This window comes from Paroedura picta, chromosome 4 (assembly GCF_049243985.1).
Source record: "Paroedura picta isolate Pp20150507F chromosome 4, Ppicta_v3.0, whole genome shotgun sequence".
Classification (NCBI taxonomy): Eukaryota; Metazoa; Chordata; class Lepidosauria; order Squamata; family Gekkonidae; genus Paroedura; species Paroedura picta.
The window spans coordinates 27,346,905-27,364,872 of NC_135372.1; the positions used below are offsets into that span (position 1 = coordinate 27,346,905).

Here is a 17,968-nt window from a genome sequence, read left to right on the forward strand (position 1 = left end):
TTATGGCATGAAAGAGACCATTAAATATCACTGGCTTCCTACAGGAAAGGCTGGACTTGTTGTTAGAACTTGAATTGAGAGAGAGAGAGTGGGTCAGAAGCAAGAGAAGTGTAAGGCCTACGTAGATAAATGTAGGGGTGCTAAAGATGTTAAACTTGAACGTGGTTCATTTGTTAGGGTGAGAAGACCTGGGATTTTCCTAAATTTACTTCACTTCTTAATGCTGTTAGAAATCAGCATTATACAAACAAAATATATTGTTTGTATAATGGACGGCTTTTATTTAAAGGAAGGAAAGACCACAGATGTAGAACTGGGAGTTGTGAATGAAACAATGTCCATCATAAACTGTACAGAGTCAAGGTGTAAAGAGAGTGTCTCTTCAGTCTCTGGGAGTTTTGGAGCTGATCTATTCCTGGCTCCTTCTCGTTGGCCTTTGCTTTGCGCTGTGTTGATTGTTCCTCCTCCTCTGCCCCCCTCCAGGTCCATCCTGACTGGCCTGCTGCCCCCCAGTTCCGGCACCGCCTACATCTTGGGGAGGGACATCTGCTCAGAAATGGACCTCATCCGGAAGACCCTGGGGATGTGTCCTCAGCATAATGTCCTTTTTGACATGTAAGGCTTCTGGGTCCATCCCTGAAGTGGAAATGGCAGGAGAGGGTTGAGCTGGGAGAAGCAAGCAGGATAAGGAGGGGCTTGAGCTGGGGATGTGTCCTCAGCATAATGTCCTTTTTGTCCAGGATAAGGAGGGGCTTGAGCTAATTCCTGATGAGGAAAGGCTGGAGGGTCTTGAGTTTAGAAAAGAATCAATGAAAGGCAGTATGGTTAAGAGCAGCGGCCTGTGATCTGGAGAACCAAATTTGATCCCCACTTCTCCTCCTCCCATGTGCAGCCAGCTGGATGGCCTTGGGCCGTTTAGTTCTCTCAGAGCTCTCTCAGTCTAACCTACCTCACAGGGTGCCTGTTGGGGGGAGAGGAAGGGAATGTAAGCCACTTGGAGACTCCTTCTGGTTGCAAAAAGGGGGTACAAATAACCCAGCTCTTCTAAATGGGGGGGGGCATGATTAGAAGTTTATAAAATTATGCTTGGGGTGAAAAGAGTTGACAGAGACATCTTTCAATGAGGTTAGATAGATTTCTGGAGGATAAGGCTATCAGTGGTGCCATGGTGACAAAAGGAAACCAATATGGTGAGGGGTTTGGAGACCAAGTCATATGAGGAAAGGTTGACGGAGCTTGGTCTGTTTAGCCTGGAGAGAAGGCGACTAAGAGGTGATTTGATAACCATCCTCAAATACTTGATGGGCTCTCATATAAAAGATGGAGCAGAGTTATTTTCTTTGCCCCAGAGGGTCAGACCAGAACCAAGGGGCAGAAATTAATTCAAAAAAAATTTCAAGTAAACACCCGGAAGAAGCTCCTGACAGCCAGAGCAGTTCTTCAGTGGAGCAGGCTTCCTCGGGAGGTGGTGCGTTCTCCTTCTTTGGAAGTTTTTAAGCAGAGGCTAGATATGCTGGTTTTATGAAATTAGGCAGTTTCTGAGCGTGAGGAAGGGATGTGCCAGTGTTTGTCTCTTGTGACCCTTCCTTCTATACCCAGGAAATTGCTGATTGCCACTGTGAGATGGTAGGTGAATTTCCTCCAGGCCAGGTGGAATTCTGGAGAACTTTGTTGGGTGGGATCTATTGGGCATGAAATTGGGGTCGCTGTGGATAGGCACATATCTCCAGGGCTTTGTTTAGATAGGCACCTCCCAGGCTGAATGAAGCTTTTCCCATTGCAAGTAACTGAACTGCCTTGGAGAGGTGGCCTATAAACTTCCTAAGTGAGCAAGGAGAGAAGATAGCTTTCTTTCCCAGGGCATCCCAATTCCTCTAGCCACGTCTGCTCCTTTTCCTCCAGCCTGACCGTGGAAGAACACATTTGGTTTTATGGACGTCTGAAGGGCCTCTCTGAGAAGCAAGTCCAGGAGGAGACAGACCAGATAATACGGGACGTAGGGCTGCCCCACAAACGCTGTGAACAGACCAAGAACTTATCTGGTGAGTCTGGGTCAAGGATCGCCAGGGGGGTGGAACTTACATATGTAAGAGCCTTCCTGTTGCAACTGACTTGTTGTTAGGCGTTAAGTTGTGTCCGACCCATCGTGACTCCATGGACAATGATCCTCCAGGCTAGCAGTCCCCAACCTTTCTCAGGTCAGGGGCCACCTCCGGAGTGAGGGAAGAGCCGACGGCCCGGATGCTGCGAAAACGTGCACATGCAGTTGCCGCACATGCGTGTTTTCGCCACCAGGTGGCGCTAACGCGCATGCGCGACAACTGCGCATGCATGTTTTCACCACTAGGGGGCGCTAACGCGCACGCGTGACAACAGTGCGCATGCGCGTTTGCGTCACCGCCATGCCGGCGGCTGTGTCTGCCTCTTCGCTTTCTTCTTGCTGCCGGCGGGGGGAGGCAGGCATGGCTGCCGGCGGCCCGGTACCATGGTCTTTGCGGCCCGCCACCAGGCCGCGGACCGGGGGTTGATGACCCCTGCTCCAGGCCTTCTTGTCCTCTACCATTCCTCAAAGTCCATTTAAGTTTGCACCGACTGCTTCACAGCAATTTGAATTCAACTATACAAATTCATCAAGGAAATTAAAACAAGTCTGAAATTTAAAACCTTTGAAATGATTCTGCTAACTGTAGCTGCCAACATATTAGTCAGCCAGATCTGCTCATAAAATTGCTGAGAAGGGCCCTGTTAATGTTGTTCTGTTGATTCATTGGCCCCAACCAAGGCTAAGCAGAAGAGCTGTGTTTTGCAGGCCCTTTAGAACTACGACACTTCCTGTAGGGCCTTCAGCTCTCAGGTCACCAGCCTGTTTGTATTGGCAGTGAAGTAGCAAAATCTGTGTGGCTAGCTTTCAGATACATTGAAACAGATTTCACCAACCATTGCAAATAACTAGAGAGAGGGTGGTAGGTAGGGGTGGAGGTGAGTTGCTATGAAGGGCGAATTAGAATCAGGATGCCTGAGTAACTGACAGATATGTATAGCTAAAATTGGATTAAAGTAGTTGGTAAGACCTGTGAATAGCAGCAGGTTAAAAAATTGATAATAAAAGAGTTAACAGACATGAGAACTGAGTGACTTGGCATGAGTAGGGGGAAAAGAACCCACTCTCTCTGTTAAGCCCAGGGATTTCCATGATGTAGCTTTTGTATATATGTACTCTTTTCTCTGGAAAGGTGGGATGCAACGGAAGCTCTCAGTGGCTATTGCCTTTGTGGGAGGCTCCAAAGTGGTGATCTTGGATGAGCCCACGGCTGGCGTTGACCCATACTCTCGCCGAGGAATCTGGGAGCTGCTCTTGAAATATCGTACAGGTCAGAGCTTACTGGCATTGAGGCTGGATTGTGTGTGGGGTATGTGTGAAGAAAGTAGATGGGAAGCTTTCCCTCCCTGCCCCAACAAATCCACAGGCAGCCAGCATCATTCAAATTAGGACAAGCGAAAGGAACTTCCCCTCCCACCACGCAAACGCATCATTAATTTGTGGAACTCACTGCCCCAGATGATCACTATTTCAGATGGGTTTAAAAGGAGATTAGAAAATGTTAAGGTAGGCAGACCTGTCACTGGCCAAAAGAGGAGGGGGAAGGAAGGAGATGAATCAGGGAGAGGTGAGAAGGACAGGAAGGGGTGGAATACAGGAAGGAGCACCTGGGCACTAAAGAAAACAAAAGGCACTAAAACTTGGCTGACTTCTATCTAGGGTTGACACTCTACATACCTAGCTACATTGTTGTTGTTGTTAGTTAGTTGTGAAGGCATGTCCGACCCATTGCGACCCCATGGACAATGATCCTCCAGGCCTTCCTGTCCTCTCCCATTCCCCGGAGTCCATTTAAGTTTGCACCGACTGCTTCAGTGACTCCATCCAGCCACCTCATTCTCTGTTGTCCCCTTCTTCTTTTGCCCTCGATCGCTCCCAGCATTAGGCTCTTCTCCAGGGAGTCCTTCCTTCTCATGAGGTGGCCAAAGTATTTGAGTTTCCTTCTAAAAAGCTACATAAACATCACTAAATAATGGCAGAAGCAACAGGGTTCTGACACAAAGGCAGCCTATCCTTGAACATCAAATACAGACAAAAGGGATGGTTTGTAGTGTCTACACAAAAAGAGAAAAAAAAATCTTTCCCAGGGCTACTAACAATATTAACAAAATTAATATAAGGATAATGAAAAGAAAAGTAAAAAGTGTCTTCTTGTTATGTTGGTTTATTGTGACATCCAACCAGAACGCGTTCCAGATATCTCCCATTTTCAAAGAGAATTTTCCTCAGTGGTTACTGTGAGAAAATTAGTACTTCAATACCTCTATTCAATCTCCAAATGTTAAGAGTATACCCCGGGCGTTGGCTCTGTACTGTAGGGATGCTAATAATCAAACTGCTCCCCTTGAGCATCAGCTGCTTGGGCAAAAGCGGAAGGGGGAAAAAAGCGGAAGGGGGAATGTCAAGAGTGCCTGGTTGGCCACTGTGTGAAACAGGATGCTGAGCCAAATGGATCACAGGGCTGATCCAGCAGGGCTCTTTTTAGGTCTTCCTGGAGCTTTGTGGCACTGTAAAGGCTGACAGAGTGTGTGACAGTGTGTGAGCATTCATTAGTCACTGCTCATTTTGGCAGAAATCGCATGAAAGCAAATGGGATTTTGGGCTGTATTAAAAGAAGTATAGTGTCCAGGTCATGTGAGGTGATGTTACCACTTTACTCTTCTCTGGTAAGGCCTCACTGTGCTCAGTTTTGGGCACCACAACTGAAGAAAGATGTAGAGAAACTGTAGCATGTCCAGAGAAGGGCTACAAAAGATGCTGAGGGGTTTGAGGGAGCTTGGTCTGTTTAGCCTGGAGAGAAGGTGACTAAGAGGTGATATGGAAGAAATTCTTCACAGTTAGAGCGGTTATTCGGTGGAACAGGCTTCCTGGTGAGGTGGTGGGTTCTCCCTCTTTGGAAGTTTTTAAAGTAGGGGCTAGATAGTCATCTGACTGAAATGTGGGTTTTATGAACCTAGGCAGATGGTGAGTGGGTGGGAAGGATGTGCCAGTGTTTGTCTCTTGTGGCCCTTCCTTGTATACCCAGGGAATTTATGATCGTCACTGTGGGATGGTAGGTGAATTCCCTCTAGGCCAGGTTGGATTCTGGAGATTTTTTGTGGAGGGATCACTTAGGCATGAAATTGGGGTCACTGTGGGTGGGCAGGTAGTTGTGAGTTCCTGCATTGTGCGGGGGGTAGGGCTTGGTGACTCTGGAGTGTCCTTCCAACTCTATGATTCTTTTATTCTAAGCTCCTCCCCTGCCCCAAATGTAGCTAGTCCTGAAGGTGCTGCTGGATTCTGGCTCTTTTCTGCGGCTACAGACAGACTAACCTGACCACCCACCTTGATCTACCTGAAGAAGTGAGCAGGGACTCTGGAAAGCTCCTTCCCTGCCACCGATGCTGTTAGTCTTGAAGCTGCTCCTGGACCCTGGCTCCAGACCCACTAACACGAGTGCTTCTCTCTCCTCCCGCCCTTTCAGGCCGCACCATCATCCTGTCCACCCACTACATGGACGAGGCGGACCTGCTTGGGGACCGCATCGCCATCATCTCCCAGGGCCGACTCTGCTGTTGTGGCTCCTCCCTTTTCCTGAAGACGAAGCTGGGCACGGGCTACTACCTGACCCTGGTGAAGCAAGAGGCTGTGGGGGCTCGTGAAGGGGGGAGTACTTCCAATGGCCTTGTGCTCACCAGTAAAAAGGTAACTGGGCCGTAATGCACAGAGATCAGGTCTTGGCAGCCTCTGCTTTGTGTGAGCTTTGTGGAGCTTCACCAGAGGCAGGCAGAGGAAGGGGGAGAAGATTGTAGCCAACCTCGACCCTCTTTCTTGCCCACTGGTTCTCCGCTGGAGCAAGTGGATGTCTATTAGGGTGGGGCAGAGTACCCAGCATGGTGCCCATGATACCTTTCCTGGGGCCTGCCAAGTATTTTGGGAAAGCGGGCAGGGCCATGTGGTGTTTTTGCTCTGTAAGCCATGTTCTGTTGGTCATTGGAGGTTTGACTGGCTGGGCAGATTTTAAAGGCCTTGTTTTGGGGTCAGCTGTCACCACAGCACACGGACCATCACTATGTCATTTAAGGGAGACCGTGGCTGCCATTTTGTGGCTGACTCTGCCTTTTGCAGCAGCCATTTTGTGGTTAGAATCCTAGAGTTGGATGGGGCCATACAGTAGGCCATCTAATCCCACCCCCCTGCTCAGTGCAGGATCAGCCTCCAGCATCCAGGATAAGTCTCTGTCCTGAAGACCTCCTTAGGCAGCCCATTCCACTGCTGAACTACTCTGTGGAAATTTTCCTGATATATAGCTAGTACCTAGTTTGCCATGTAGTTTGAACCCATTACTGCTGGTCCCATACAACTCCGCCCACCACACACTGTCAGAATTCCAAAGGTGCCTGTGGGGTCAAAAAGGCTGGGGGGCCCTGGGGTGGGGGAAGCAGAGAAGTTTAGCTGTTGGAGGGGAAGGGATATAAGGCAAAATAGACTGGGTGGTAGAAGGGATCCAGGTGGGGGGTGGATGAAAGCCCTCTGTTGAGTGACCCTGAGTGAGTCTGGTGACCGGGGTGGGCTTTTACTTGAAAGCGTGGCTTCAAGTCTCATGTGCCTGTGTGGAGCATCCCATTTCCTGGCATGAATTCTTTTTTCACAGTGCTGTCTCTGCAAGCAGCTGGGCTGTTTCGGTAGCTGCTCTTTTATTTTGGCACAATTCGTCCACATCTGGGTGGTGCTGCTCCCTTTTTTCTGGCTTTTTGAAAGGTCTGGTTATTCCAGATAACTTTGTTGTTAGGTCTTAGTGCTGGACCATTAAATCTTTTGCTTCGCCCGAGTTGAGCGACTATCAGGAGGTTTTCTCGCCCTGTTGCAATCCTTGGTTGGCATTTTGAGCATTGTTTTCAAAGGCTGCTCTGATCTCTTTGGGAATGTGTTTTGAAATTAAATAAAAATAGAAAAACCAAGAGACAGAGAGAGTGCTGGCTGAAATCTACTTGGAATGTTTGTTCGGGTTCCTCCCTTTTCTCTGTAGATTGATGACCATTTGGAGAGGAGCAGCGATACACGTCTGCAAAGCGAACAGATCAACGAATCCAGTGGCTTTGGTGAGCAGATCTGCAAGGGCTGGAACAAGGCCTGGGACGGAGAAGGAAGGCTTGAAATCCAAGATGGAACATCTTCCCTATGAGGAAAGGCTGTAGAATCGGGGACTTGTCTGTTGAGAAAAGAGACCACTAAGGGGGGTCACGATAGAAGTTTATAAATTTATGCACAGTATGTGTGTTTGTGTATCTCTTTCCATAGACTAGAAAGGGGCATCCAGTGAACCTGATGGGCAGTAGGTTCTGGAGGGACAGAAGGAAATACTACTTTACACAGAGATTGATTAAAATGTGGGATTCACTGCCAGAGGATATAGAAGTGGTCACAAGCTATAAAAGAGAATTAGATTCATAGGGGCTAAGTTTATATTGGCTACTAGTCATGGTGACTGAAGGGAACCTCCACATTCAGAGACATTGAATCTCTCCCAGAACCAGGAGGCAACCTCAGGGGAAGGTCTTGGCCTCTGTGACATTTTGTTGGCTTTCAAGAGGAACTGGTTGCCTGTGTGAGTCAGGAGGCTGAACTGGATGGACCCTCAGTGGTCTCATTCAGCAGAGCTCTTCTGATGTTGATATCTGCAGTTCATCCACAATTATGACACATACAATCATAAACTTATTGTTTACAGCTACTGAGTTATCTGTATTGTTCCCTGTTATAAGTAAACTGCCCTGAGCCTCAGGGTAGGGCAGTATATCTTATCCATTTGGTGCCTATAAATAATTGTGAAACAGCCTTGGGGGACGGACGGTCTGGTGTCCCCAGGGCCAATCAGCTCCTGCGCTCCCTGTCTGAGTTGGAATACGGCCAATCAGGGTGCAGCCACCTGCACCCTGATTGGTCCTGCCCCTACAGCTCCCGCCCTTGCCAAGACCTCATCCCTTCCCTCACAGACATGCCTGGTCCCCCGCTCCATGTCCACAGCCCCAGGTAAGAGGGCTGACGAGAAGGGCTCAGGCCGCTGTGGGGGGGGGGAGTGCTTCCCAGCGGCCTGGAAACCACCCCCGCCGAAGGTTCTTACTTAGAGCCAGAGACCAGCTCCTCCTCAGCCAGCCGGCCCAGGCTGCTGGCTGTGCCAGCTCGCAGTCAGATGGATGGGCCGCTGCTGAGGCCTGCTTATGCTGAGCTTGCAGTCAGACGGACGGGCCGCTGCTGATCTCTGCTCCTGAGCCCTGCTTATGCTCCCCACTCAGCCTCTTGCAAAATGTGATGAAGGATGCTGGCTCAAGATGCCAGGCTAGACTTAGGGGGACTGAGGTTCGAATCCTCCATCTCCTGTGGGAGCTCCCCAGGTAAACTTGGACAAGTCACGCATTCTCTCTTTCAGCCTGATTTTTTGGGATGGATTGTGACACTGAAATGGAGGGGAGACGAACCAAGTTGGAAGCCACTTGGCTTCTCCTTAGCAGAGAACAGCAATGGGGTATAAGATCAATCAATCAAGAAAGGCAGGAAAAACATATTGCCACATAGAGGCTACCCTTTGGGAGATAGAAGCGTTCAAGCGTCAAACCTTCCTGTGCAGATCTGACAAGGGGAAATCTGACTCGTGAAAGTGCATCCCCCCCCCCAAAAAAAAATTCTTGTTGGTTTCTGCCACTGATCTAAAATCCAGCTGTGTTGTTGCTGACCAACCCAGCTGCCCTCTGACACTATTTCAATGCCATGTACACCTAGCTGTTTTATTGACAATTAGCCACAGTGGGTGGCTTATGGGGACGTGGACTCACGGAACGTGCCAACCTGTCCAGAGGCAGCCTACCTTTGGGTCTCAAATGCTGGAGACAGATGGGGAGCAGGTTTGTGAGCTGCCCAGAGCAGTTTGGCTGGCTGCTTAGGGAAATGGGATGTTGCATTAGTCTAGAGCAGGGGTAGTCAAACTGCAGCCCTCCAGATGTCCATGGACTGCAACTCCCACGAGCCCCTGCCAGCAAACGCTGAGGATGCTCATTCCGAGCTGCCCAGAGAGTGTGACGGCCCTCTGTCCTGTTCTTTGCATATGACCTCTGCTCTCTGTTGTGCCTTGTATGCAGATGTGTCGCAGCTCACAAGTCTAATCCAGAAACTGGTCCCGGGCTCAAGTTTGGTGGAGGACATTGGCCAGGAGGTCCTCTACATCCTGCCGTACCGTGGTGCAAAAGAGGGCACCTTTGAGAACTTGTTTCAGGAACTGGACAGCTGCCTGGGTGAACTTGGCATCTCCAGCTATGGCATCTCTGACACCACCCTGGAAGAGGTACCCTGCAAAAGTTTGGTCTCTCTCCCTCTGCCAGAGCCTTCTGCCAGATAGGGAAGACGTTTTGCTCTGTTTCATGTACTTCCAGTAACTTTTACTCGCCTCCTTCCTGAATTTTAAGATTATGCGTGCTTGTATGTTTTTACAGAATTTTAAAAAAATATATTGTTTTAGTCAATTCTATTATTTTATTAAGAGCCTCTTGTGGCGCAGAGTGGTAAGGCAGCAAAATGAGTAAAATGAGTACCCAGCTTGCTGGGGGGTAAACGGTAACGACTGGGGAAGAAGAGAAGAAGAAGAGTTGGTTCTTATATGCCGCTTTTCCCTACCCGAAGGAGGCTCAAAGCGGCTTACAGCCGCCTTCCCATTCCTCTCCCTACAACAGACACCCTGTGGGGTGGGTGAGGCTGAGAGAGCCCTGATATCACTGCTCGGTCAGAACAGTTTCATCAGTGCTGTGGCGAGCCCAAGGTCACCCAGCTGGTTGCATGTGGGGGAGCGCAAAATCGAACCCAGCATGCCAGATTAGAAATCCACACTCCTAACCATGACACCAAACTGGAAGGCACTGGCAAACCACCCTGTATTGAGTCTGCCATGAAAACGCTAGAGGGCGTCACCCCCAAGGGTCAGACATGCACAGGGGATACCTTTACCTTTACCTTTATTATTTTATTTAATTAGTGTGTATGTGTTATTATTGTTGTTTTGTTATGATTAAAACTTTTTATATCACCTTTCTATCTAGCGTCCACAAGGTGGCAAACATTTTTTTTTAAATTACATCTAAGCAGTTAAAAATACATTTTAAAAAATCGTAACATCATTCCATTAAAACAACACAGAAGGCTCTCCCATTGCCACTGCTTGATTTCTTTTTTAATGTTAAAACGTTAAAATGTTAAAACGTTAAAAAAACGTTAAAACGTTAAAATGTTAATATTTGTAGCCTTGGGAAACCGTGTTTGGATGGAAACGTGGCAGGGAACTGTTTTACATAAGTAAGAAAGAAAGGTGGTTGTCAAGGCTATAAAGGGGGACTGTACAGGTAATCTAGCCTGGCCACTGTGTGAGATAGGAAGTTGGACTGGGTGGACCCTCCTTGGTCTGACCCAGCAGGGCTCTTAGGAAGGCCTCGGCCTCTATGCCCTGTTGTTGGCCCTCCAGAGAAATTAGTTGGCCACTGTGTGGGACAGGATGCATAACTGGATGGATCCCTGGTCTGAGCCAGCAGGGCTCTTCTGATGTTCTTACGAAGACCTCGGCCTCTCTGCCCTGTCGTTGGCCCTCCACGGGAACTGGCTGGCCCCTTTGTAAGTCAGGATGCTGGACTAGGTGGACTCTCATTGGCCTGATCCAGCATGGCTCTTCTGAGATTCTTAGAAAGGCCTAAGCCTCTGTGCCCTGTTGGCCCTCTGCGGGAGATAGGATAGTGGATTTGGTGAACGCTCACCAGTCTGATCCATTGGGGCTCTTCTGAGGTCCTTAGGAAGGCCTTGGCCTCTCTGCCCTGTTGTTGGACCTCTAAAGGAACTGGTTGGTCTCTGCGACAGAATACCGGACTAAGTAGACCAGGGGTAGTCAAACTGTGGCCCTCCAGATGTCCATGGACAACAATACCCATGAGTCCCTGCCAGAATGCTGCCAGAACGCTGGCAGGGACTCATGGGGATTGTAGTCCATGGACATCTGGAGGGCCGCAGTTTTGACTACCCCTGAGGTCTGATCCATCAGGGCTCTTCTGAAGTTCTTAGTATCTGTCCCTGGCTGGTACAAAAGCATCAATGGCTGGATTTTTTACAACCCAGCAAAGGCTTGCAAAGGCGGTTCATGGCTGAAGTTGTGTCCCCTTGGGCTGGAGGGACCTTTCAAGAATCTTCAGTCTAGAGAATAATCGAGGTAGTTGCAGAGGAAGCTGAATCCACAGCTCAGAAACTTTGTTTTCTCTTCTTTTCTCCTCCCAGATCTTCTTGAAGGTGGCTGAGGACACTGGTGTGGATGCAGAAGGTAACTCCCAGCTTGACTATCAGCGAGGCTCAGAGTTCGAATTTTAGATGGGGACTCACATGCTGTCCTGTCCACCTCTTTCAAACCTCCCATCAAGCCCACCTGCCTCTTGGGGGCCCTGGGAGCTCTGCTGAGAACTTAGTAAGCTTTGATTTTTAACTGGGGAGACTTGGGTGCCTTCTGCATTCACAGCTTAATTTCAATTCTTACTGAATTAAACTTGGTATCCCTTTAATCCACATCCTGTTTGCATCCTGGGCCTTCACTCTGCACCTATCTTCTTTCTCAGATTTTTCTCCTTCAAATCACATAATAACAAGAAAAAAACAGAGAGAGAGAGAGAGAGAGAGAGAGAGAGAGAGATTCAGTCACCCAGTAAACAGAGTGGAAAGTTGAACCCAAACCTGACACTCTATACCAGGAATGGGCAGACTTTAAAAGTTCTCTTTTTGGCCAGAGGCCTGAGGCCCACCAACTGAAGACACCTCCAAGCTGGCTTTTCCCCCCTCTGAAGGGCAGTCAGGTTTGCCTGTTGTATGACTTTATGCATACCCCGGGGGTATCTCTGATGGTTGGAATACAAATTAGAAGCCAAGAATTCCAACAAGAACAAGCCCAAGAACATGGAAGATGCGAGTGTTGGGCTGGCGTCCTTGTCACTTTTGCTTTTTCCAACTGGATTAGAGGGGAGCTGTTGTAGCAAAGGAAGCCAGCCCCCTTATTGGACATGGGATGGGGTGGGCTGGGTTCATAATGGGGGAGGGCTCCCTTTGGCTTCCAGGTGTTGACCAACCCATTCCTATGGACCATCCTCTGTTCACCTTGCTGGCACTCTACTCTGTGCTCCCAGTTCTTCTGTCAAAATTGCCCACACGTCTTCTGCCAAATCCTCCATGCAGGTGCTCCAGAGACCCCTCAGAATCTCCACACATCTACATCGGCTTCTGCTTATACCCTCCGGAACCTCAGTGGGGACGCCGAGATGGCTGATGCCGAACCAGGTAAGCCAGGTTGGGTTGGGGTGCTTGGGTTGGCATGATTTTTGGATCTGGCATGTCCGGGGGCTCCAGTGTCAAAGAAGAGAGTACAGCTGTGGCATCTCTGTCTGGTCCCCTTCAGGAACATGGAGCTAGCTTCCGCTGGTGTTCCTGGGGACTCTGTCCTGTTCTCTGCCCCATGGCCTGGGCAGACCTGGCATCATAAGGCACAGGAGAGGCTGTGAGCTTCTCAGGCAGAACACTTGCTTTGGAGCTTGGTCTGTTAATGGATTTTCTCATCAAAGTCAATGTGATTTTTGATCACAATCCCCAAAGTAACAGTATTGCAATAAAATTCTTTGCATTGAGACATACCAAAGTTACCAAACATACCACCAGAGTTTGTCTCCTTCAAGTGCTGGGTCTCCCTCCCCCTCCCGCTGGGTTCCCCACACTGGGTTCCCCATGCTGTTTAAGCTTTTGGGTACCTTGGGCATTCTGACACAGCATATTGGGCTCAGCTCCAAATTGCCAGTGCAAGAAGCAGAGCCAGGCGCAAAATGGCTGCCACTACTAGCCTAAAGTCATGCCGTTAAGATCCTTGTTTTGTAATGGCAGCAGCTGCAAAAACAATGCTTTTAAAAGTCTGCACCAATCAAATCTCCAATGACCAGCAGCCCAGTCCATTTCTTCTTGTCAGGTGCCTTGAAAAGTGTTGACAGGCTGTGTGGTGCCCATGGGCACCTCGTTGGAGGTCTCTGGTGTAGCATGTGACTAGTCCTTAAGATCATAGGGAAAATTCTGAAGTCCTATGAAAACTAGTATGTGTGTATGCCCTGGAGTCAGGGACTACTGTTTTTTTTTTTTTTTAAATGCTGGATATTTCCAGCTTTTATTAGTTTTTATACAATTTACATATTGCTCCCCCTTTGGATTTTGGGGGCCATTCCGCACCAGGATCTATGTAGCAAATTGGTTGTGGAACGAAAAAACACCATTTTAAATAGTGGAATTCGTCATTATGCATACCTGGCTTTGTAGTGGAATCCAGTTGCATTTCTATCGTTTCCCACAGGTTTCCGGTCTCGGCAAAAATCGCTAGCCAGGAAGCGAAATTGCCGAGCTTTGTCCCATCCCTGGCCGTCAATCAAACGAGCAGCCAATGGGCGCCTGTTATCATGCTCCCCAAAAGCCCCTTTCCCTGTAAGGAAGGTTTAACAAAAACACACACACGTTGCAACGAATCTGCGTTGATTCATTGCAACGGAGAGACCCATCTAGCTAGCAGGTGGTGTTTGAGCTGCCGTTTCATCGTTGCCACGCTCCCCCCGAGTGAAAAAAAATACCCCCCCTCTGCACAGGCACGATTTTCGTCCGAAAATAGAGTGAAAAATAAAGGGAAAATAAACCAGCAAACGGGGCTGTGTGGTGCTTGGTGCTTGGTGACTTTAAACAGCTCTGGGGAGGGACTGCAGCCGGGGAAGCCTTGCTGGGTAAACGAAGGCTCGCTGGTGTGTTGATCTCCGCTCGCTCCGAGAAAAAAAATGGCGATCGCTTCGCTGGAAGATCAGAGGAGAGAGCCAGGGGGAGGGACTTTGCAGAAACCGCAACAATGGTAACGCACAGAACTTTCCCACTAGTTTTGCAGATTGGTTGCAAGAGTGTAGCGCTTTCCGGAGGGTAAATCCATTTTTTGGGATTTCCCTGAAAGCGCTACAACAAAGTGCTTTTTGCAGATCGGTTTTAGGGGTGTTGCAGATTGCCAACGACGTTGTGCATAACAGCAAATCAGTAGCAATTTCAATTTGCAACCATTGTGCAATTTTGAACGAGTGCGGAATGGCCCTGGATTTCATTTAAAGCCCTCTTCACGAGGTGTGCAAGGCTTCTCCCCAAAATATTATTTCCTTCCCTTGTGAGGTACCAATCATCTTCTGATAGTAGCCCCTCATATCGATGTAGAATCATAGAATCCTAGACTCCTAGAATTGGAAGGGGCCATACAGGCCATCTAGTCCATCCCCCTTCTCAACGCAGGATCAGCCCAAAGCATAGACCATGATCCAGAAATCCAAACCTTTCCTGACGACACCAGTGGCGTAGCCAGCAGGGAATCCCCAATTACTAGTACCCGTTTCTTTGTACCCTTGTACCCTTTGTAACCTTAGGAGCAGAACTTAGAACTCTCACCTGTGCCTTGTTTACTTTATGTGTGCTCCTCACATATCTGAAGCTTTACGTGTTCTAGTGATTGCCCTTGTCCAGTCTCAGGTCACTCCCAGCTTCGGCCTCTCTGATGGCTGACCTACAGTGCCTAGTAACCTGCAGATACCCTTCTTTAGAGGTCTGTCCTTCCCTGCATTTCTTGAACATTTCCTTTTTCTTCCTTCGCTCCTCCTGAAGTTCTTTGTTCATCCAAATAATTTTCTTGGCTCTCTTACCATAGTTCTTTCTTGCTGGAATAGTCATGGCTTGAGAATACAATAGCTCTTGTTTAAAGAGATCCCATCCATCACTTGCTGCTCTCTCTTCCGGCATTCTGGTCCATGGAATGATTCTCATCATGTTTCTGAGTTTATTAAAGTCTGCCCTGTGAAAGTCTAACGTAAATGTCTGACTACAAAATTCCTTGGCTCCCATCTCAAAAGGGACTCTAGGAGGGCATGGTCACCTCCCCCCCCCCAGTCCCCGCCTCCCTCATCCCATCCATCAGCTCTCAGTATTGTTCAGTATTAAGTCGAGTGTGCCTGAGCCTCTTGAAGGTTCTTCCACCATTTGTTAAATGAAATTGTCAGCCAGGCAGGTCAGAATTATGCATGACTCTAGATGCTTAGCAGAGTTTGTTTCCCAGCACACATAAGGGAAATTGAAGACACCCATAATTGCAAGGTCCTGTTGCCCAGATAGTCTATCAAGCTGCTTAAGGAGGGCAGCACTCACGTTTTCACCCTGGTTAGGTGGCCTGTGTGAGGATCTTCAGTTGTGCAGAAAAGCACACTCAGCAAGGCATTGTCAAAAGCGAGTCAAATAGCATGAGATGCAACTCCAGACATCACACACACACACACACCCATGGGAACCCATGGAAAGTGGGAAGACTTCAAATAGTCTCAACAATCAGATAGAGAGATCCCAAGGTTGCATTCTGGAGGGGAATAGAGATGGATGGTGAAGAGGTGAGAGATGCATGGAGGAGGGGGGAGGGATGCAGGAAGGAGCATCAGAGCAGTAAATGAACATCAGGGCAATAAAACATGGCCAACAGGTCAGATCAACTACAAATCCTATGTAGCTGCAACGTAAATAAACCATCTAAAATCATGGAAGAAACTCCAGGGTTCTGACATCCCACTGCTCCAAAATTAGCCTGGACTTTGGGGAAGGCGTTAGGTGGTAGGTTGAGGTGGAATTCCTGGACCAGTGTGGGCACTCAGATGTGGGCAGCTTCCACCCACTCCCGATCCTCCATGGGGAACACCTTCCAGTCCACAAGTTACTGGAGTTTGCCTCGATGTACTCTGAAATCCAAGAGCCTCTTGTGGCGCAGAGTGGTAAGGCAGCAGACATGCAGTCTGAAAGCTCTGTCCATGAGGCTGGGAGTTCAATCCCAGCAGCCGACAAGGTTGACTCAGCCTTCCATCCTTCCAAGGTCGGTAAAATGAGTACCCAGCTTGCTGGGGGGTAAACGGTAAGGACTGGGGAAGGCACTGGCAAACCTCCCCGTATTGAGTCTGCCATGAAAACGCTAGAGGGCGTCACCCCAAGGGTCAGACATGGCTCATTGCTTGCACAGGGGATACCTTTACTTACTCTGAAATCCAAGATCTGCTTGTCTTCAGAGTGGGTGTGTTTGTCCATGCACACTGGGAATGGGGTGTCAGGACCAGAATGCCATTTGTCCGGTTCATGGGCACAGCGGAATATATTACAATGAAACACATTTGTATAAGTCTTAGGCAGAAAAAGTTCCACAGCCACCTCATTAATGAAGCGAGAAACAGTGAAAGGTCCCACAAACCAAGGACCCAGTTTTCAATCAGGCTGCTGGCAACCTAGTTGCTTGGTGGACAGAGTAGCCTGGTCCCCCACCTCCCACGGGGGCTCCAGGAGGCATTTCGTCAGCCCTTTTTTTAAATTCCTTTTTGGCCGCATCAAGAAAACAAGATTCAGCTTTTGGATGGAGACTCCGCGTCTGGCTTCACCTCAACAAATGCTGGTTTCTCATCATTTGGCTCTGTAGCCAGAGAGTTTGGTGATGGTAAAGAAGCCAGGCCAAGCGTGGCACCATTCACAGACTGTATGAAACCATAGTTCAGACGCACAATAGTTAATAAAGCATCATCAAACCCCAGTTTGGGATGGTCCCTAACTAACCATGGTTGACATAGTACCTCTTTTTAGGTTGGGGGTCCCCAATTGTTTTGATCTCAAATCTTGACACAGGGCGATTGTCACAGCAACAAATATGCCAACACAGGAGGTGAAGCCAGCAACAAAATGTCAGGGACCAAGATTATCCATAGCTGTCCTTGTAGCTCCAGCATTCCAGGTGGAAACTAATTTTGCCTTTTAATCTGCACAGCCAATCAATAGCCTTGCTGGGCAGAAGCCTCAACTGGCCCTGCCCACATTCCAAAAAGACTTGGTCGCTCTGCAGACTGGACCCCCACCCCAGGTGGTCTTTGCCTATGCAAGTACCTTGATCCCAACATGGCTAGAGGAGACCCACTTCTCTTTTTCCTGCCAATGACTTGTGTGTCAGGTTTTGCATGATCTCTGACCTGTGTGTTGTTTATCAGCACCTAGGCTGAAGCCAGAGAGACCAATGAGACATTTGGGACATGCCTTTTCGAGAGTTCAAAGCTCCTGTCGGCCAGGATCTGATGAAGGGAGCTCTGGCTCTCAAAGGTTCATGCCTGGAAAGTCTTGCTGGCCTCTCAGGTGCCCCTGGATTCGAAATACCCAACGTGGCTGCCCCCTGAAAATACCAGGCCCTCTTTGTCCTGAGTGAACAGCTTGGAAGTCTGCAGTGGGTTCGGCCAGTGGGGAAGATCACATGGGCAGCCCTGGAGGCAAGAAAGGACTTCTTTACTAACCTCTTTTCTCTCTCTTGCTTTCTCCTTCCTTCCACCTTTCTGCCAAGTCAAAGGATGCAAGAAAGGTAAATGGTTCGGGACGGGATGTTCCGGAAAGGAAATTAGAGTCCTTGTCATGCAGCCATGCGGAAATGCTTTCAAAGCTTAGGAGCCAGCTTGGGAAGAGTCAGAGAGTTCCTTGCCTTATGCTCCTGCACTTTGTCCCAGGAAGTATAGCTGAGAGATGCAGAGGGACAAGTCAGTGCAGAAGTCCTGGCCCCAGACTTGGGGTCTCTTCCTTCAGTGACGGGCTGCTGGTTGCAGTCAGGGATTTAGAAAAGCCATGCAGGGGGCGGCCAGGTTCCACCCACAGGGTGGAGAAATCTTCTGACTTTTTCTCGCTCTCTTACCACCCAGCCACCATTCAAGGTCTTTTACTACTTGAGGGGCTGGAGGAAGTGGCCAAACTCCTATGAGAAGGAGTGTCAAA

General features: G+C 48.8%; 1 protein-coding gene across 5 annotated transcripts in view; it reads left to right on the top strand.

Moving 5' to 3' along the window:
* ABCA7 (ATP binding cassette subfamily A member 7) overlaps positions 1 to 17,968 on the top strand; it is a 101,056-nt gene that overhangs the window by 42,831 nt on the left and 40,257 nt on the right. For 4 of the 5 annotated variants that reach the window (XM_077332067.1, XM_077332068.1, XM_077332070.1 and 1 more), the window contains 9 exons: positions 484 to 615; positions 1,903 to 2,042; positions 3,234 to 3,371; positions 5,565 to 5,785; positions 7,110 to 7,182; positions 9,217 to 9,419; positions 11,384 to 11,426; positions 12,326 to 12,427; positions 17,547 to 17,564. In XM_077332067.1, coding sequence (XP_077188182.1) covers positions 484 to 615; positions 1,903 to 2,042; positions 3,234 to 3,371; positions 5,565 to 5,785; positions 7,110 to 7,182; positions 9,217 to 9,419; positions 11,384 to 11,426; positions 12,326 to 12,427; positions 17,547 to 17,564 — 1,070 coding nt within the window. The remainder of the gene's footprint in view (positions 1 to 483; positions 616 to 1,902; positions 2,043 to 3,233; positions 3,372 to 5,564; positions 5,786 to 7,109; positions 7,183 to 9,216; positions 9,420 to 11,383; positions 11,427 to 12,325; positions 12,428 to 17,546; positions 17,565 to 17,968) is intronic. The other variant, XM_077332069.1, reaches the window with a different exon arrangement.